This window comes from Ylistrum balloti, unplaced genomic scaffold (assembly GCF_031769215.1).
Source record: "Ylistrum balloti isolate Yb309-2 unplaced genomic scaffold, AGI_CSIRO_Ybal_v1 Utg370338, whole genome shotgun sequence".
In the NCBI taxonomy this organism is placed as follows: Eukaryota; Metazoa; Mollusca; class Bivalvia; order Pectinida; family Pectinidae; genus Ylistrum; species Ylistrum balloti.
The window spans coordinates 451,532-474,199 of record NW_026782244.1 but is presented as its reverse complement, the minus strand read 5'-3'; the positions used below and the strand labels follow the sequence as shown (position 1 = coordinate 474,199).

Genomic DNA, 22,668 nt, shown 5'->3' with positions numbered 1-22,668 from the left:
TTTTGTTTATATTTAACACTACAGTATGATACAGTAATATACATTGGTATTCAAGGCGGCCACGTAACGGTTTGGCTAAGTTAGACAGATATTGGTTGTTAGTGTGTAATTCCGTCATAGTTTGCAATCACTTCTTCAGTGTGACGTGTATTTACATCGACAGGTTTGTTGTAACAAGAGTACATGCAGGATAAAAACCAGATGGAAATTGGTTAATTAATTCTAGAAATAAACACGATTTCAACTTACACCATCCAATTAATGTTTAATTTATGTTTATTTATAATCGACTTGAATTTCTCCTGTCACTCATCTTGTTAACTGATGTCTACTGAGCATTTCAACAAATTGTTTATAGCGACAAATTTATCTAATGATGGATTCATTCAGCTGTTCCCGTAAATGATCGGACACGTCAACACATATAGCAGTAGATGTATATCAAAATCTACCTTCATCATTATATTTATAAAGTCCATGTCACCGAACAGGCAACTCGCAATATATGCCAGATCCTGTCAGCGTCAACGTATCAAAGCACTAACTCATTTGGAAATACGGACCCTAATGTATAGCAAATGTAGTCTTATCGGAGAATCATCACGTGGAGATTTATATAGCATGTAATAAAGATACTGCTGGAGTGGACCATGTCCTTACATCGAGAGCTGCAGAAAAATGTCATACCCGTTTCGAGCTGAAGGAAATCAGACGAAGTAAAACCCCGTGCTTTCCAATTAAGAGTAGATATGAAAGTGGATTTTTAAAATCAGGGAAACCTTTGGTTAACCCAGTAGTAAATTACCGTTACATTAGCCACTACATAAGTTGTGTCTGTTTTAAACGATTTAATCCGTCACCAGGGTTCCTATTGTTTCGGTCACATGTTTGTCACCACTATCTGTTGATGAAATGGTATGTGATGGCGAGAGGATAAAAAACTTTAATGAGGGATATGTATTTATTTGGGATCAAATCTATGTTACTGATACATTACTATAGATATTTTAAATGTTTTAGGAAGGCGTAACTCACTCGAATAAAAAGAAATATATCACACATTACAATTATACAAATGACCAGACAGAGGTTTTCAGCGATCAGCTGATGTTGTTTATGACGTCAGAATGTCCATGTACGTTCTACCACTTTTATAGGTTTGGATTCTATCTTAGACACAACGCCCATCATTTGTCGAAATTGCTCACCATGTGTCTTCCAGATGTTCATTTTGATGGTCAACAGACTCAGAAGTGGCAGACTGTCCAATTACATCATTTCGGACAATAGTTAACATCCTGGCCACATACTGACAGCATTCTCACGCGAACCTGGGTGGTCTAGATAGACAGATTACACCGTCCGTTTTGGCGGCTTTAGTATTACAATATGACCGGAAATACGCGAACCGCCATACGTTCACATTGTTACTCTACCTAGGTTTTTTTTTCAAGTGAAAATGACGCTTCGATTCGTTTATATTTGTTTCTATCTTTTTTGTATCAAGTTGTATTAATAAGAAGACATTTTTGGTAGCCATTTTGTTGACGACCTTGGCCGGTAGCTGTTTTCGAGGATGACATTTATCCATGCCTGAGATACGATATATCTCTTGTATGCTAATCAGGTCGTTTCGCCCAGTGTGGCTTGGCGTTTACTGTCCAAAATAATGAGGGGTATTTCAAATTCACGATATTTTTGGTAAGTAGTGGTTTTCAAAGTATTGCATTACTAAAAAAACTGTTCTTGACAACAATGCGCCGCGTGCTAACTGTCGAGATTTTGCATTCATTTTTTGTTATTTATCTGTACAAGATTCATGAGTTTGTAGCACAACAAAACTTGGAACCGGATATGTAACGACCCATGCAAAGAGTGTTTATTTTGAATTCACCTTCTTGTGAAAAGTACTTGTTTTAGACAGGTTCTGGTCTGTCAATTTATTCTAAAGAGCTAGTTCTGATGTAAACCATGACAGGCCGTGCAAGGTGCAGATGCTGCCCTATCAGGATGGTGACGTAACCATGGCAACCTGGGCATGTTTACTACAGGACATAAACGTCAGAGTGTAAACTGGTGGTAGATAAGCCAGGGGTCAAAACGGCGGCTTTTGTTACTAGAAATAAAATCGTTACGCTATCACTATCTCTGCCTGACCAGATAATACAGGTGTTCCAGTACAGAGTTCTCGGTACAGCCGATTCTTTGGGAATCTTTGCATCTGATACAGACACGCTAAGACATCTTTTTACCAATGTACCACGCAGAATTTGGATGTATTTCTAAAGCGTGGTCGTCAACTTGTATAGATAAATACTCGAGTGAGCATCTTAAAAACAATACTAAAATCCCTTTAAGAGAAACATTTGAGACAGATGCCGTTTTAAAAACACAAAGTTTGCCGTAATCGAAAAAGTAAGAATGTTGCATTATGTCCTGTACGTAAACGTGACAAAGACTATCATTCAGGACACAATACGAAATGTCATGGAAAAAATCAGGCAAGTATACCACTTTTAAAACATTAAATACAGGAAATCAATAGAAAGGTAATTATTTCTGTAACATGAGAGGCCGCTGGTCCGCCGATTTATTATTTGAGTTATTGTACTGACTACGACATCTGATTTCCCAAGCACCTTTTCTTGGATGCTCGTTCCGCCCTGATTTCAGACAGAAAACATTCAGTTCTATCTCTACAGCTTTAGACTTGATAACAGCTATGATTAGTTAATAGGCATTTGACTAACCCATTTAGATGGTTCAATAATTTTCATATAATATGTTAGTGAATGTTTATCACAAGAGGAATCACAGGCTCACTACATCGCTGTAATGATCTGTCTTTCAAACATGGCGGTTTCGGTCCATGCAAAATGCGAATGTATGATTTAAATGAAACGAATAGAAGTGACGAAAGGAAAAGCAAATCCTATTGATTTACCATGTACATAATTATATTTCCGTTTTTCAATCAACATTACATTTTTGTAACTCTTTAGTGGAGAGTGCTGATGTTTTGTCCGCTACTTTCGGCACATTTTAAATCGTGACAGAATGCAGTTTCAGCGTCAGGTCAATCGCTTTCGGGATAGTAATATATGTAACAAGCATACGAGTTTATTGTTTAAAAGTAAACTTGGAGAAAAAACTCTAATTGGATGGTGTGCTGTGTGAAACGAATCTCGCACCAAAAAGCTTCTTGTTGACACAACTCTTGCACACGACAGCAGTAAACCAGTGATATCACCAAGGTACCTGACCGCCTCATCAACCATCAAATGCCTTCTTAATGTTGGCGTGTCGGAATGTCTTCACACAGGAATGCAAACCAAGTACCACGCCTGTCAAGCCTTACCACAAACCATACCGTGTACCGCTATTGTTACCAGAATAGAAGCCAGGCATCAAAGGTCAAGCCTTTTGTTTCAACACGTGATTAGGAGGTCATGGATGACGTTCAAGTATTTCTGGGGTTATGTCGCGCACATTTAGACTAACTAGCCTGTATCGAGACTTTTTCAGCTGCCGCGTGGATCTTGGTTTCAACTGAATTCGTTTTTTAGCCTGTAATTCTGACCTGGAAAATCATTGTTCAAATGTATCTGAAAACGAATTATATTTTCAATGCAATTAACTGATGGAAACCAATAAAAACATCTTAAAACCTAGAACTAAATCTCGAGAAGAGTTTCAGTGATATCATAGAGGATTCATTGTTTTCATTTGTTGTCGATTTATGTGGTGTAATATATGAAGGTGGAGTTCCGAGGGCTCCGTTGTGATTGGTATTGTGTGTAAGTGTTATGTGATAAGATAAAATCGACGTATAAAAGGCTTACTACTACAGTCACTTCACACGTAATGTAAAATTAGTGTATAATAGACCTATGATAACACAACTATCCACGCCTTTCACAACGGGAGAGTGATGGCAAGGGCGATAACTCAGGCGTAATGAGAGAGATTACACGATAGATCACCCTCTTATGATATCACATGTAAAACAGTTGTTTATTGGTTAAACCCATAACAAGGGCGATAACTTGATAAGTAACCCCACTTGATGTAATCAGTAGAACAACAGACGTTCTCCTTGAGAAGGTCCTTATGTTTGATTTCTTTCCACATACTGGAGGCCCCCTATATAGAACACTGAGCTCCAAGTGATAGTGATGCACACCATTATTCATCACTCAATATTAGTCACTACACCACGACGGCTGGCAGAAAAGATTTAAACCAGTCAAATCAAATAGATCGGAGGCTTTGAAGTTTATGTATGTGTAAAAGACAAATGATCATCACTGTACACAGACATTTTTGTTTCGGATATTGCTACATAGTTCTCACACGTGTCTTACTTATTGTACAGAATATTGCTATGTTTCATTTTAAAATATCTATAAAGGATTACTAATGAGTTTATATTGTATATAAGTTTTTATGGCGCAAATCTTGGCGTGCATAGTTTCAATGATGAAAACCGTTCATAACGGAGATGTTTTCAACTTAAAAGCCATCTACATTTTCAAATAATTTCTAGCTCCCTTTCAATGTAAAACCGTGTTTCATGTGTCTTCCAGATACGTAAAGTTTGAAACGGTGTTGAAACCCATTAAAACTTAGCAGTCGGTCTTCAGTTTTTGATATATTGACAAGTCCCAAAAGAGCTGCATGTAGTTTAAAGTTACATGTAATTTGCCTGTGTTTCATCATACCTGATAATTTTGTGACGTATGAGCGTTTCCACGACTAACACGTGCATTGCATGCTTCTTGTCATTGTACAATATAAATGCATGACTTTGGCTTTTCCTGTGGTGTTGTGGCAGTTTTTGTAAGATAGTATTATCACGGATAACTTTGGGTCGTATAGCTATGATTTCACCTAACAGTAACGAGCGAGGTCACACAAAGACATGTACATGGACTTTTTACTTACTGGTACCAGTGGTGGGATCACAAGAAGACGACAGTGTACGTATCGGGGGAATGTACATGTTTATGAAGACCAGATGAGATTTTTGTAACATGATGCATTGTTGTGTTCGCGTAAGATACAAAGAAACTGGAATTACTAATCAACATGTACTGATTAGTTACAGAGATCTATGTCTGAAAACGTACCTCTTCTTGGTAACGTTTATCATGATAACGATGTGTGCATGTTTCCATCACTAACTTCCGCACTGTTAATGATTCTAAAAACTGCGAAAGGGACATGGACGCAAAGGATCCGAAATCACGAATTTCAACATTGCACAGTGACTTTTATTCCATTTTAAATCTTAATAATTGATAAATCTCGGTCTTTAAATGGCATAGTATTAACTGTACATTTAACACAAGAATTAATTTCAAAACCAGATTTTTCCTGAATCATAAATGTGTTTCGTCTTTCTAGAACTCGTCAGTGATGTTACATCATACCACTCTTTGGTCCTTCTAGGACTCGTCAGTGATGCTACATTATACAATGTTTGGTCCTTCTATGACTCGTCAGTGATACTGCATCATACACATGTTTGGTCCTTCTAGGACTCATCAGTGATTCTGAATCATACGCATGTTTGGTCCTTCTAAGACTCGTCAGTGATGCTACATCATACACCTGTTTGGTTCTTCTAGGACTCGTCAGTGATGCTACATCATACAGCTGTTTTGTCCTTCTAGGACTCGTCAGTGATGCTACATCATACAGCTGTTTTGTCTTTCTAGGACTCGTCATTGATACTGCATCTTATACATGTTTGGTCCTCCTAGGACTCATCAGTGATGCTACATCATACAGCTGTTTGGTCCTTCTAGGACTCGTCAGCGATTCTGAATCATGCACATGTTTGGTCCTTCTAGGACTCCTCAATGATGCTTATGACCGAAATTGAACTAACCTAGTAGATGAATTAAAGAAATTCAAATTGGTCGAAATTAACGTCAAAATCCCGACTGGAAGGTTTACAAACTTGATAATGATACCATTTTTTAAAAATAACTTTGTTGTCTTTGAAAAGTATTTGTCACAAACTACGAAATCAGTATATGTGCCTCTCTATATGCTGTGAGGAAAAATGAAAAGTGACGCTTATTTTTCCGGAACACCTGGTCTTATCATCCTTGTACTTTCTCTGGAGTCTCCGTTTAAATATGTCTATAGTTCATATTTTGCCCTAGATTTATTGAATTTGTGGTACGGTTATGATTATGTTGACATGTTGGTATTATCTTGTTTTTTTTTTAGTCCAAGTTACATGTTAACAAACACGTGGATTACATCTCATCATCTCCGTGATAACATTGCCGCTCACATTCGCGTTTAATTAGATAAAAATGTGAAAATAAAATAAAACATATGACAGAGTCATGATCTCTTCTTTTATCAAAACTGTTCAAGCTACCGGCATAAATCCATGAAAATTTCTGTTTCTATCTCCTGTAATTTAATGCGTATAAAGTCCTGTCCTAACTGTTGAGTAGAATTTTAATCATCGCATTCCTTAATAAGGCGAATAATTATGAAACTTGTCGGGAGGAAAATGAATATTAGACATTCACCAGTGCATGTATGATGGTAATATCGTTAATCAGAATTTCTTCTCTAAACACTAAAACAGTATATACCCGACAAAAGAATAACCAAAAACAGATGTAAGCCTAGATGTACAGAAGATAATTAGAATATTTTTTTAAATATCATTTTTTAAATCAATTTCATACAAAGTTATGCATTATTTGTGGCAAAAAATATCCCAGAAAGTTTGGTTTTCGTTAACGATCAAAGGTACATGCAGTATTGGGAAACATTATGTTGAACACTCGTAATCCTCTCAGTAATATCACGGGAGGGGGAGGCTTGGCAGGAGGGGTTCATTAGTCTGCTCATTTCTCTTAACAGCACAGTTAACATACCAAGATCATTATAGAGGTATATCGTATATATAAGATACAGAAAAGAGTATTTCATAAATAATATTTCAACAGATATTTAATGTACACACAAAAATGTAAACCAGCTCGTGATTCCATTAGCCATCGATACTTTATATTTTTATCAAGTCGTCAACATTATGTCTGATATCGACTGAAGGATTGTAGTGTTATAATGTAAAATCGTCAACATTATGTCTGATATCGACTGAAGGATTGTAGTGTTATAAGGTAAAGTCGTCAACATTATGTCTGATATCGACTGAAGGATTGTAGTGTTATAAGGTTAAGTCGTCAACATTATGTTTAATATCGACTGAAGGATTGTAGTGTTATAAGGTTAAGTCGTCAACATTATGTTTAATATCGACTGAGGTTGTAGTGTTATAATGTAAAGTCGTCAACATTATGTCTGATATCGACTGAGGTTGTAGTGTTATAATGTAAAATCGTCAACATTATGTCTGATATCGACTGAAGGATTGTAGTGTTATAATGTAAAATCGTCAACATTATGTCTGATATCGACTGAAGGATTGTAGTGTTATAAGGTTAAGTCGTCAACATTACGTCTGATATCGACTGAAGGATTGTAGTGTTATAAGGTTAAGTCGTCAACATTATGTCTGATATCGACTGAGGTTGTAGGTTATTGTATGTTAAATGTAAAGTCGTCAACATTATGTCTGATATCGACTGAAGGATTGTAGTGTTATAAGGTAAAGTCGTCAACATTATGTTTAATATCGACTGAAGGATTGTAGTGTTATAAGGTTAAGTCGTCAACATTATGTCTGATATCGACTGAAGGATTGTAGTGTTATAATGTAAAGTCGTCAACATTATGTCTGATATCATTGTAGTGTTATAATGTAAAGTCGTCAACATTATGTCTGATATCGACTGAATTGGTGTTATTGTAGTGTTATAAGGTTAAGTCGTCAACATTACGTCTGATATCGACTGAAGGATTGTAGTGTTATAATGTAAAGTCGTCAACATTACGTCTGATATCGACTGAAGGATTGTAGTGTTATAAGGTTAAGTCGTCAACATTATGTTTAATATCGACTGAAGGATTGTAGTGTTATAAGGTTAAGTCGTCAACATTATGTCTGATATCGAATGAGGATTGTAGTGTTATAAGGTTAAGTCGTCAACATTATGTCTGATATCGAATGAGGATTGTAGTGTTATAAGGTTAAGTCGTCAACATTATGTCTGATATCGACTGAAGGATTGTAGTGTTATAAGGTAAATTATCGTCAACATTACGTCTGATATCGACTGAAGGATTGTAGTGTTATAAGGTTAAGTCGTCAACATTACGTCTGATATCGACTGAAGGATTGTAGTGTTATAATGTAAAATCGTCAACATTATGTCTGATATCGACTGAAGGATTGTAGTGTTATAATGTAAAGTCGTCAACATTATGTTTAATATCGACTGAAGGATTGTAGTGTTATAAGGTTAAGTCGTCAACATTATGTCTGATATCGACTGAAGGATTGTAGTGTTATAAGGATAAGTAGAAAACATTATGTCTTATATCGACTGAAGGATTGTAGTGTTATAAGGTTAAGTCGTCAACATTATATTTAATATCGACTGAAGGATTGTAGTGTTATAAGGTTAAGTCGTCAACATTATGTCTGATATCGACTGAGGTTGTAGTGTTATAATGTAAAGTCGTCAACATTATGTCTGATATCGACTGAAGGATTGTAGTGTTATAAGGTTAAGTCGTCAACATTATGTCTGATATCGACTGAAGGATTGTAGTGTTATAAGGTTAAGTCGTCAACATTATGTCTGATATCGACTGAGGTTGTAGTGTTATAAGGTTAAGTCGTCAACATTATGTTTAATATCGACTGAAGGATCGTAGTGTTATAAGGTTAAGTCGTCAACATTATGTCTGATATCGACTGAGGTTGTAGTGTTATAATGTAAAGTCGTCAACATTATGTCTGATATCGACTGAGGTTGTAGTTTTATACTGTAAAATCGTCAACATTATGTCTGATATCGAAAGAGGATTGTAGTGTTATAAGGTTAAGTCGTCAACATTATATTTAATATCGACTGAAGTGTTATAATGTAGTGTTTATAATCAACTAAAGTCGTCAACATTATGTTTAATATCGACTGAAGGATTGTAGTGTTATAAGGTTAAGTCGTCAACATTATGTCTGATATCGACTGAAGGATTGTAGTGTTATAATGTAAAGTCGTCAACATTATATTTAATATCGACTGAAGGATTGTAGTGTTATAAGGTTAAGTCGTCAACATTATGTCTGATATCGACTGAGGTTGTAGTGTTATAATGTAAAGTCGTCAACATTATGTCTGATATCAACTGAGGTTGTAGTGTTATAATGTAAAGTCGTCAACATTATATTTAATATCGACTGAAGGATTGTAGTGTTATAAGGTTAAGTCGTCAACATTATGTCTGATATCGACTGAGGTTGTAGTGTTATAAGGTTAGTGTTATAAGGTAAAGTCGTCGTCAACATTATGTCTGATATCGACTGAGGTTGTAGTGTTATAAGGTTAAGTCGTCAACATTATATATAATATCGACTGAAGGATTGTAGTGTTATAAGGTAAAGTCGTCAACATTATGTCTGATATCGACTGAAGGATTGTAGTGTTATAAGGTAAGTCGTCAACATTATGTCATATGTAAAGGTCGTCAACATTATGTCTGATATCGACTGAGGTTGTAGTGTTATAAGGTAAAATCGTCAACATTATGTCTGATATCGACTGAAGGATTGTAGTGTTATAAGGTAAAGTCGTCAACATTATGTCTGATATCGACTGAAGGATTGTAGTGTTATAAGGTTAAGTCGTCAACATTATGTCTGATATCGAATGAGGATTGTAGTGTTATAAGGTTAAGTCGTCAACATTATGTCTGATATCGACTGAGGTTGTAGTGTTATAAGGTAAAATCGTCAACATTATGTCTGATATCGAAAGAGGATTGTAGTGTTATAAGGTTAAGTCGTCAACATTATATTTAATATCGACTGAAGGATTGTAGTGTTATAAGGTTAAGTCGTCAACATTATATTTAATATCGACTGAAGGATTGTAGTGTTATAAGGTTAAGTCGTCAACATTATGTCTGATATCGACTGAGGTTGTAGTGTTATACTGTAAAATCGTCAACATTATGTCTGATATTGACTGAGGTTGTAGTGTTATAAGGTTAAGTCGTCAACATTATGTCTGATATCGACTGAGGATTGTAGTGTTATAAGGTTAAGCCAGCAGCATTATGTCTGATATCGAATGAGGATTGTAGTGTTATAAGGTTAAGCCAGCAGCATTATGTCTGATATCGACTGAGGATTGTAGTGTTATAAGGTTAAGTCGTCAACATTATGTCTGATATCGACTGAGATTGCAGTGTTATAAGGTTAAGTGGGTTAAAAGGTTAAGTCGTCAACATTATATCTGATATCGACTGAAGGATTGTAGTGTTATAATGTAAAGTCGTCAACATTATATTGCGTAACTACATTGTATTAACGTTTCTCTCATCAACATTCCACAAATCTGTTATAGTATTTAAAAGAGTATTCAGACGGCCCACACTGAGACCTTAAGTGACTCTCCAAGGTCAACTGAAACGCCTGCTGAAGCTTCCATAGGCAACTTTGTACATAATTGCCTTTTGTTGTCGCAGGAAGATTACTGTACAGTCTACTGTTGTCTCTCTAGGTCGGTAAATAAAGCAATATAGCAAAAACATTAATTAAAAGATAATTCAAATTAAACGGAATTATTAACGAAAAGTAAAGCAACAATCCATAAGGAAATTGAAACGGGCACGACGATACGATTGGTGTGTGAGACCTCCAAGCCAAGACACGACTTACCCAACTATAAAGAACACTTTCATTATCATTACGTTTCTGAGCTATATACTACAAAATAACGTAGAGTCAGTTGTAAATACTAGAATTAGGACATCACGCAATATTCCATCCGCCCTGAAACATATGTAAAAACAATTATCTAAATCTACATGAAGCCATATAAGAGAGAAGTCTGGAAAAAGTCTTCTAAAGATGGCGGATACCTTGATGGCTTATATCTCCCGGGTATCTCTAATTTCCTGTATATCTACCCAATATAGATACTGCGCAGAGAGGACCATAACTAAATGTAAGCTTACACACATGATACTATAATTTTTATAACAACTTTTAAACAAGCGATCCGCTTTTGTTAATTGCGCTTGTTTTTACAATATGATGAGGAAGCCCACGCCGTCGGGCAGGCAACCCCGGTCCTTTTCACGCTCGTTTCGGCCACTCATATAATACGAGTATCTAGGGAGGCACAATCAGCAAAGGTCATACGAGGACAGTGCCCAATGAAAAAGGACCACAAACGGACGTTTTTATACAGCTCTAACACTGAAATGACCTAACCTGGACAAAACAACATGGTACCTGTCCAGTCACAATATACTGGGCTAGCCAGTCTTGCCCCTGTTTCTAGAATGTTCAGTCAATAAAATAACAGTCTCAGACTCATGATCTCTTTGATAGCTCTGACACTTCACAGGAAGAAAGCTAGTAGACAAATTCAGCTAGGTGTTTCGCTAACTTAGGAGCTGGTAGTCAGTCTACAGTCAATGGTGAGCGGTCCGACAGGAAGCATAGAGGTACCATTTCAGTAGATTGATATGTAGTGCCGTAACGACATTAAAACGAAAAGTATATTCTGTAGTTCAGTCATATCTTACAATCATGCAATGGTAACTTCAGATACAATGCCACGCCCTTCCTGCTGAGTTTAACGCATATTAAGACAGAGGAGCTGTATATATCTATTCTGTTTCTGCAGACCAATACATAAGTGATATAATACGTTAGAATCATCTAACCCAAAAATAGCCGTAAATGCAGATCCGATGTCGTTATCCACTTTTGTAGTGGAACCACGTGGTCTCTACAAACCAGATGATCACATATAGACCTCTACACGTGAAAAACACATTTACTCGTAAATCAAAACGGACGATATCACAGGGATTCTTCAAACGCTGATGAAAGTGCAACATCATGCACTGTAATTTGAAAGCTGTGCATGCAAATCAAATCACATAAACCGTATAGGATACGGTGTGTAATTTTCAATATAAAATAGGTACCATCTGATTTCCTTTGATGTGTGACTTAGAAATACCGGGAATCTATCTGAAAGAAATACTATGACATACGTATCTAGGTTTCCAACCGTATCTTGATATCAGAAAGAACGGTTGAGAATTAGAGTAAAACGCTTAGTGAAAGGGATACCTTCGGATGCCAAGAATGCGTCACTTCAACAAGGCATTTTAGAGTCCTGCACCTGCATGCAAGCGTAATCTCTATTTTTGATAGACAGAACAAAAAGAAGATGATTTTTATTTTATCTCGGCACTTCGTTGGCATTATCCTACGCCCATATCAACGTCCTCACTCTCCCATCCTGTCGATTGTCTCCCTTCTATAATAACCGGTATCATTTCATAGTTGAAGTGATATCGTTGCGTTCTTATCGCATGAAAGGTATAAAGATACCCCAATAAAAGGAAAGTGTCATTTTGGAATAAACATTAGACATCGTTAGACAATGTCTTACCATATAACTTAAATTTGTGTAAATGATGGTGGGGAATTACTAGCCTAAAGCACCTGCATCCGACTGACAGCAAGGAAAGTGAACTTGTTCTGTTGATGGCGGAGGGATACATGAATGTCAGACATACACACGGGTAATTAGGCTGGGCTGGTGATAATGCGCCTTGTCATGGCCGGCTTTCCAACTGATTGACGAGGCGTCATTAGAAGCAGATACATGACCCGTGTTAATGAGGAATAATTAGATTAACACAGTCCTGTTTGACTAAGATAGACTGGTATTACGAGACAGTACCGATGATTAGCTCACTCTTAGTTTATCATTAAGTAATAACTAGACTGGGTATAAACCCTACACATGTGTTCTATGGGAAGTCATTTAGATAATGACATTATGATACTGTGTTGGAATCCATTTTAGGTTGATGAGGTTGCAAAAATAACCTATGAAAATGCCAATGTATAACCTTCATTAATATGAATAACAATTTGGTGTAGAAGTGCCTTACAGGTTCAAGATAAAAAGTTTTTAAATGGTGACACCTTATTATTGACGCGGCCTCATATCCATGTCGTTGTTGTTATCGAGGTGCCGCCCATCGGTGGTGAGAGTTCCATTCAGGATGGGAAATTTAATGGCGAATATGTTCAATCATCTTTTACAGGTACTGAAAATGGAACAATGCTACACATTGTTTCAATCTAAACCATTTATCTTTACAAACATCAAAATGTTAGTGAATTACGGATAGTAAACACTTGGAAGGCTCTCTGGTATCGTGTTGTGTATGTATTGTGGTCATTAAGTTCTGTAGTGAAGGCTGGGCGACATCCAACTAAGTCTGGGAGTTACAGAGAGTGTAGGGGTGGGGACGAGCTGGTGTGAATGGTGGTAGAGAGTGTGATAATTGAACACTTGGCAAAGGTGAAGAGCATCAATATGTGTAGTATTGAAAGAAGAAAGCACTGGTGCAGATTGATTCTGATAAATTAAGGAAGGGTGCAGAGATGGTTGTACTCAAATGTGCGCCGGTCAGTTTGCTGTTCCAGAAGGCAGAGTTTAGCACATGACCGAAGTTCTGCAGAAAGACTTGAAGTGTTAAAATGTCAAGTAACACCTGAATGTAGCATTTGAACAGGCCTACAGTCAAATTAATCCCACAACAAGGCTAACATATATAGCAGGTGACTATATAGAAATCCATAAGTCTTGCCCTTAGCAACAATTAACTTCAGCCACACCTTGCCAATGTCAACAGTTAACCGCATTCCATAGTAACAACTACTGACTATGACAAAAGTGGTCTACACTTTCGCCACGTGTCATGACCATGGCAACAACGGACTGCAATCTACAGCCACAAGTCATGACCATGGCAACAGTGGACTTCAATCTACAGTCACAAGTCATGACCATGGCAACAGTGGACTACAATCTACGGCCACAAGTCATGACCATGGTAACAGCGGACTTCAATCTACAGCTACAAGTCATGACCATGGCAACAGTGGACTGCAACCTACAGTCACAAGTCATGACCATGGTAACAGTGGACTTCAATCTACAGCCACAAGTCATGACCATGGCAACAGTGGACTTCAATCTACAGCCACAAGTCATGACCATGGTAACAGTGGACTGCAATCTACAGCCACAAGTCATGACCATGGCAACGGTGGACTTCAATCTACAGCCAAATGTCATGACCATGGTAACAGTGGACTGCAATCTACAGCCACAAGTCGTGACCATGGTAACAGTGGACTTCAATCTACAGCCACAAGTCATGACCATGGCAACAGTGGACTGCAATCTACAGCTACAAGTCATGACCATGGTAACAGTGGACTGCAATCTACAGCCACAAGTCATGACCATGGTAACAGTGTACTGCAATCTACAGCCACAAGTCTTGTCCAGAACAGCAACCTGACCCCAAAATAATATATTATAGTGAGTTTTCCGACAGTCGTAAGCGATTCAGCGGTGCGTGTTCACGCTTTTATTCTTCTTGCACTGAATAATTATTTTCTGATGAATAGTGATTTTTTTTTAATTTCCTCTTATTCAGTACCCTAGCTAACAATAAAATCACGAAATGTTTAAGTTAACGTCAATGTTTGCAGGTTTGTAATGCTATCGCGTAAAACTGCAGGGAATCGGCAGTATTAAGCTACTTACTGTTTTCTATGGGAAACTAATGTTAACATTGCTCCGTAGAATACGTTTGTATGTACTACTCCACCTGGAGGCGGTGCCAAGTGCCTCACACATAGAACCGTTTATGTAACCATCAGTGTTTCACCCCAGCGACATGACAAGCTGTCAGCTCCCAAGTCTTGTTAATGAGCGACTCACTTCCCGCTCCAAACTTATGGGTGTATTCGGACGGTATTTTTTACTGGATTCTTGGTATCGTCAGGATGTTGAGCTAGCGCCGAAGACTGTGCTGTAACGTCACGTTATCAGATCAACAGATAACACCTCTTATCTCGCTGTACGAGATTTAATCTAGTGTTAAGAACACAAGATAAGCTGACACCGTGTCCCTATGGGCGTTACACCGGATGAACTTTAATCTCGGTATACCTCCTGGTATTGTTTTCTATGTTTTGAAGGGAAAGCGCGCGATTCTGCGTTTAGTGAGACTGAATGAACCAAACATGTTTACGAAAAATATCACAAAACCTTCAAAGAAAAAAATAGAAAAGAAATAATAAAAATGAAACGTCAGGCCAGAAAACGAGACCCGAATGCTACACTAAGCTTTATAACTACGTAGTTAACATTTGATTTATCATTGACAAGCTTGTATCTGTGTAGTTAATATAATTACATGTTCATTATTTCGCTATGACATTCACTGCGAGAGACGAACGGTAAAGACCCCAGCCTTAACATGCATTTCATACCCACTAAAATAACTAAAGGCCTCGAAGATTCATTTCTTGGCAAAATGCTCCTTTTTCTTTTGTTTTGTAATGTAAAAATGAGGAGCAATGTGTTGGAATCCTGCTGTACTTGTTTTCACGATAGTTGTTTTTTGACAGCCTTACTGTCAAGTGAGAGGCGGTGGATGCAGTGCATGATCTGTTCGCATGTTTGTGTTAGTGCGGGAATGTTTACCTTGTGAAGATCATGATGTTGCAGATTTACATTTTTACACTGCCCTACACCAACACTTAAACGGCGTTTGTTATTTATGGATTTGTAGAGGATACATTGCATAGAGCTGTCAAAGAAAATAAACTCTTTCAGACCGATTTATTTACAACCTTGAAACGCTAACCTGTAAATATTTACTATTTTATGCTTACATCGATGTTCCCAAGACTACCCAAACGGAAATTAACAAAATACGAAAATAATATCAGTCTTGAAATATTATATTTAAAAAAGGCAGAAATGTAATTAAAAATATATTTTTACAAAAGATGATTTATTATCTTAATGAATTAAGATAACAGATACGGCAATACATCAGCATATTAGATTTTGGTTTTCGGTAATGGGTTTCAGAAGAAATGCTATACTCGTGATCGAGTTTTGAAGTGTAGGGGTGCGTTTACATTTGCAAATGATGGAAATTCGAGGCTAGAGGCAGAATGAATTTGGCTCTACCATCTTTAGCCTCTTGGTAGAATGATGCGAGTGAGTGTTATTTCACTTGAAACAAGAAGTATGAGTCAACACATCTATATTATAGGGCAAAGTGGTTGTTATTGAACTTATGTACGGTAGGGTAACACAGTCAACCTTTTATCGTAAATGAAGACTATCGTGTGAACCATCCTTCTTCAAGTTTCATAAATGTCTCGGAGATACAACGGTATTGACAGTAACCTAGGATTCGGAGTATCTTGTTATATTTCAATCATCAGTATAGGATTACACATGCTGAACCAGATGTTACACGTGCAGCATGTGCGCTCTATCATAACGTCTCGTTGAGGCTGTTCGTCGATACTTTCTCATTACTGTAGGACAACACACACACACACACGGAAAAACTAATTATGTGTTTATGTCCGCACCAAGTGATAAATACTATCTGCAGTGTTCAAACTCCGCCATGTTGGATTTGACCGGAAGGTGACCCATAGATAATGTTTACGCGAATCTTGTTTAATTTTCATCATAAAGATAAAAACGTGCTGATTTATATCAACTAAACAGAACGTCAGAGCTAATTAAATTCAGTGTCAAAGAGTTGTATTTTTTGTTTAACTTTAGTTAGATATACAACGAGTTAAGCAAACTACTCTGTACCACAATAGAAAGCATCTCTCCCTCCACTGTAATCCATTTTACTATATTTTTTGACAACATCATATTAATAGTCATTCATGGAATGTATCAATACTTGTTTGGAATAAAGAAATAAATTCTAAGCAGTCAAATCGGCCATATGACGGTCAATTAAAAGTACCAAAGCTCGATATATCCTGAATGTGAGTTCGATCCTTGTTAGTATTCCTGTTGGTTGTTAAATTAGTTTATATTTGGCAACATGATGTTGCTTACTACGATTTGCCAAGACAGAATGGTAAGTATGCTATGAAGCAGAAGACGCTTAGCCTTCTGAAACACCTGTAATTTCTTGGTTGTGTTTCCGATTCCTTGAATAATGGACATGCAATCCCTTACTGACTACGCTGCTTAATAATATTAATCCGTCTACAGAAAGGCTAAGGACTTTGTAAACAGATTTACTTAGAACTTCTCAGAGTTTAATGGTGTCCCCGACCTGACAGGGTCCACGTGGCCTCTTCTGATAGAGACATAGTGACTTTGGCAGCATACGACACGGAATGATGACTGAACACCAGATAGAGACAGAAGATAACGTCATCTCCGCCTTACGTCCTCGTTAGTTTATATAGACACGTCAATCTCAATAGAACGCACGGATAACGGATTAATGATGCTCTGACGGATTGTGGATAAGGAACAATTTAGCATTGTTGGAAAGTGACCCACTTTTTCTGCACACTTGCATTATTTCCTTGTGCGTTAAGACTGTCAAGGAACAGATAAGGCAAAAGGTTCAAGGACGAATTTTCACATATTTGTATTTCTTCTTCCTAATTCTTATAAACAACGACAACTCCGAATGAAACTGCAGTATGTTTTGTGTTTGAGGAATGTTAACAATGTTATTTGTTTATTGTAGGATATGACATCACAGTCGGGACACGAAGATTAATACATGATGTCAAAAATTTTAGAATCTCGACTTCAAAGGAAAGCAATGGTCTGCAAATGTTTTAAATTTGTATAGTGTCATAAATATTCCATATTGTGATAACATATTTTTGATTTATACTCCATTTCATACAGGGTCGATAAAAGATATCCCTTTTCGTTTTAAAGTTTGAGAAGTTCATGGCTATGTCGTTTTGTAAAGCCGAACATGTTTGTCACATTATGAAATCGTCTGTTGGTAAATGTAGCATAGAATGTTTATTTTCAGTCGTAGACGCAATATCATTGGTAGGTAGTCTTTCCTTCTACCCTAAAGATGTGGTTTTCCTGACAAGGTCAAGGCCAGGGCGGAAATGAACTATTTTAATATCGCATCCGTCTAGTTACCGTGATGGATTCATTTGTTTTTTATGGATGTAAATTATTCAAATGACCGAAAATCTTCGAAAAAATGTTTGTATCTCACGATACCGTCACGGCGGGGGTGGGGAGGGGATCGCGTTACAACAACAGTTGGTTATCTCTCCTACCCTCTACAACCTCAAAGCATTGGGGACGAACCTGATATATGTTCCTGGAGGTCGTTATCTTCCTACATTGTGTGAGTAGCAATTTGACACCATGAACTAGTGGCCGTTATCGTTCTGCGTTATACGGTGTACTCTGTTCGTGCTCCACGTAATACTCGGTATTTGCACTGTACACCGTCGTGTCCAGACCTGATTAGATGCAGACGCTAGTCTAGTCATCCTCATCTCCCCTCATCATCTTCATTATCATCTGGTGAGGTGTATTTGTGCACATAATATGTCTTGCATTGTTCTGTACGTGGCGGGATCCATATTCTCCCCCAACACATTGGTGTATTCGTTGAACATTGTGAATTACCAGGAACGACGAGAGGGGTAACTTAACGGCAGGTAACAAGATATACACCACGAATATATCCATAATGTTAAATTGGTTAGGATGCAAAAACGGCATATTGTGGTAGCGCAAAAAATATTATACGGTATTCTTGCTGTCTAAGCAGTGTTCGTGTTTTTTGTTTCAAGTTTTACATCCTCGCAACAACTTTCCAACTACATACATACAGACATTCACGTCGGGCATCAGAACCTTATAGCAGAAATGCTCACTCAAAAGAAATCCGATTTTGATATCAGCTTGGTGATATCATACCGTACTTACTCGCAATACTTTCTATCATTAACCATAGATTCAAGATTTTGAAATTCCGTGCTATAAATTGACTACAGGCTTTATCAGTTAAAACCAAAGATGACACTCTTAGTAACGTTGTGTATAAAATTGTATCAATGTATGGTACCATACTATGCGACTATCTCGTCAGTTCCTGACGAAAATATACAGACATTTAATTTCGAAAATAAAGATTTCTACATACATGTATATACAACATATAAGGTCGTCCGCCGCCATTTTGAGGGGGTGGTATCCATTCATTTGATAACATATGATGTAACGTAAAAGTCAGACCAGTTTATTTTGTTTATGAGACAATCCAGGCACTTAACAGTACACATGTTCTCTCTCACAACAATCTGTTCACGCCAAACTTCTCTTTTATCTTTCACTACAACACCGCAAAGTGGAACATTTTTAGTTTGAACCGTATTAAGTTATCTTATTTCCTAATTACAGTTCGTCATAACCATGTGTAATCACTCTACAAAATGTATATTAAAATCAAATCTGTCTAGACCAGCTAATATGTTTAAGGATTCGTCCAGCCTGCATCCTTACACATCTTCGAAACTTTGTTACGGACAGACTGGCGGACGGACGGATGTTTCTATACGTTCATTACCATATCTTGTCTTGAAATATGAAACTAAGACATTTTAAATGTGTCTTACACAATATCACTGAGAATATCTACATTTATTGTGAAGTTAGAGACCACGATATTGGCTGGAAACAAAACGTTGATAAAATCACCATTGTCTTTATAATTATAAGGAATAAGGTAATGCCGAGAACACGTGTTAGATATATACTTTACAGGAACGTCAGAAAATAGGTATTACGTTTGTGTTATATCTGTAACACGTAAAAGTATTAGATTTATCGCTAATCTGAGACAGGAATTTTGTATTAACATGTAATTAATGACAACTGTTAGTCTGAAAACATCTAACAGGTATATAGGTATCAGAGGAAAAAGTCAGGAAATAACCCGGTCTATTATCGCAAAGTTCCTGCACCTTTAGACATCCGATATTAATTTATTACATTAATTAAATCCTAAAACTTATTCGTTCTTGCGCCGAATGGTGAAACCGGATTCCATAACACTTGCAGCACATAGTCATTCAGCAGAAGTTAAATAGCTGTATGTAATTGACGCCACCCAGAATCAGGTTCAGACAACCGACCGTGTCATCGATTTCTTTTACATACTTAATGCTCCCTCGTAAAAAATAATGAGAAGATTTTTTCTACAAGGGATAATTAGATATGCACTTTGTTTATTTTCTTTATAAAAAGTCAAGATAAAATGTCAAAGGGATTATTTTAGGGGAAAACAAATAATTTGTTCTCTCATTTAAAGACGCACATAGTCAGGTAATTAAGTAGGTGTACGCTAGTTGGAAAATATCCTTGGCAACCAAAATTGCTTTATTACATGTTTTTCATGAGAAACAAGAACTAAATGTGTGTTTTTCGTAGTATGGGGGTACACATCAGAAGTATGACTATCACTTAAGACGACATTATTTGTAATCCTATCATAAGAAGGAAGGAAAATACTGACGATATTAAATATGAATGAGTAAATCTGTGTTGGGTAGGAAGGGCACATCAGCCTGCCAGCTACATTATCATAGACAGCTTGGTGATTTACACAATGAGTGAATCATCAAATACATGCCGAAATAACCAATATATATGAATGAAGAAAACAGAAATAAAGACGTGCTTAAAATAACATAATAACCCTTTAAAGAACAATAGTTTTTTTTATAGACATTTTATCATAGAGCGCTATATAAATAAGCCAATGAAATCGACTGTGTCTTTTATATCTTTTTCTTCTGTTTTCATCCTTTTTTTACCAGGATCTTCGTTGCTTGTTTTTTCTCTTTGTTCTATTGTGTAATTTTATTTAAACCTTTTATGGTGGTATTACATAACATTAACAGAAATTAATACATATGTTAATATAATGAAATACAGGAGAGAACGTATTAAGGCTTACCTGTTATCGTATCTAATTGTAAGTACATTGAAAAAAAAAAAGCAGAAAAAAAGAAAAAAAAGAAAAATGGATTACATTTCGGTAGGAGTTAAGAATATGAAAAAATACTTCTAGATAATAATTGTTTTACTTACTTGTAACAAACAGCTTGGCCATGAGGAGATGTGAATTCCTGAAATATCGTACACAAACACTTGTTGTTGGTCAATAATATATTATTTTTCTCATGGGCTTAGATATTAATTTCCATCCTTAAAGATAACTGTGTATATCCATTATGTTTCTTAGAATTTCACATCAAAACACATCCAGAAAGCACTTTCGTTTTTTATCAATCCGAGGAATATTTAATCCAGTCAGATGTTTGATTCGCAACCAAACACTATTCCATAACTTTATGTTCAATGTCAAACAGAAAACATGATGTTGAAATGAAACCGAAACTAGACAAGATAGAAGTGTCTGACATTAAAAGTTTCCCGAAGTAAACACAAAACAACTCTGACAATCAGGAAGATGCAAATCCATTAAAAAAAAGTCGGTTGAAAAATATGAAATTGGAACTAGATGGTAGAGTGTCCTTCGCTACAACAGGAGGTATTAAACAGAAGTTAAGATCCAGAGGATTTCGATGTGGAGTTTCCGCGTTACACGGGTCATGAACAACTTTACCCCCTCCGATGTGAAAAATGATGAATTCATTAACGAGAGTATCCGGAGGCAGGGTTCACCGTTACCAGTCCGGTGAGTATACTCGCGTGAGACAAGGCTGGTACAGAGGCTGACATGCAGCGGTTGGTCGAGGGGCTGGCCAAGTCGTAATGTGTATATCTGGGCAGCCAATCAACAGCTAGATAGAGGAACATGGCTTATTACTACGATCGGCGATACACGTGTTATAGATATGTTTATATATATATACTTCGGTGTGTGTTGTGAGGTGTCAGAGACTGACATCGGATTAAATGTTCCTACTGCACGTGGGTTACCCGAGAGGAAATTACTGATGTTGAGAGCATGTCCAGAAATGTATTGTTGTCTCCTTCAACATCTTATAATAGATTGAAAGTTGATACATGACATCATACTGAAGGAGAGCAAATGTCCAGTAACTGAGTAGCTGATAATTAAAGCAAAGGTGCGATTTCTATTGTATTCTATTGTCTCGGCTAATGAACGGTGCTTGATTATCACAAATATATATATCACTGTACAAAAAACATATTTCATATAAGAAATTTTAAGTACCATTTTATATATACAATTTTATCGTTCAAGTTAATGAAACGCGAAAACTCTACATTGGTTTACATGATCTGACTTTTCTGTTTAACTTGAAATATAAATCCTCAAAATAAATCGCCCAGTTTCACCATTTCCCAGTCGTTTTAAAGAAACAAGAATTATACTTCTACAGGACACTACATGGCTGCATCAGTCGACTTATATAGTAATTCGTTAAACGGTTTTACTTAGTATTAAAATGTCAGTCAGTGGTTGGGTTAACTTTACTTAGTATTAAAATGTCAGTCAGTGGTTGGGTTAACTTTACTTAGTATTAAAATGTCAGTCAGTGGTTGGGTTAACTTTACTTAGTATTAAAATGTCAGTCAGTGGTTGAGTTAACTTTACTTAGTATTAAAATGTCAGTCAGTGGTT

The 22,668-nt window shown here is 36.7% G+C and overlaps 1 protein-coding gene across 2 annotated transcripts in view; it reads right to left on the bottom strand.

Annotated features, from left to right (window-relative positions):
• The window catches only part of LOC132553575 (uncharacterized), a 42,815-nt gene extending 21,077 nt beyond the window's left edge, over positions 1-21,738 (bottom strand). Inside the window, exon 1 of one of the 2 annotated variants that reach the window (XM_060217830.1) lies at positions 21,144-21,738. In XM_060217830.1, the coding sequence (XP_060073813.1) occupies positions 21,144-21,165 (22 nt within the window). In that variant the 5' untranslated portion in view covers positions 21,166-21,738. Of the gene's footprint in view, positions 1-14,762; positions 14,825-21,143 lie in introns of those variants that run through there. The other variant, XM_060217831.1, reaches the window with a different exon arrangement.
• Between the last annotated feature and the right edge of the window lie 930 nt (positions 21,739-22,668).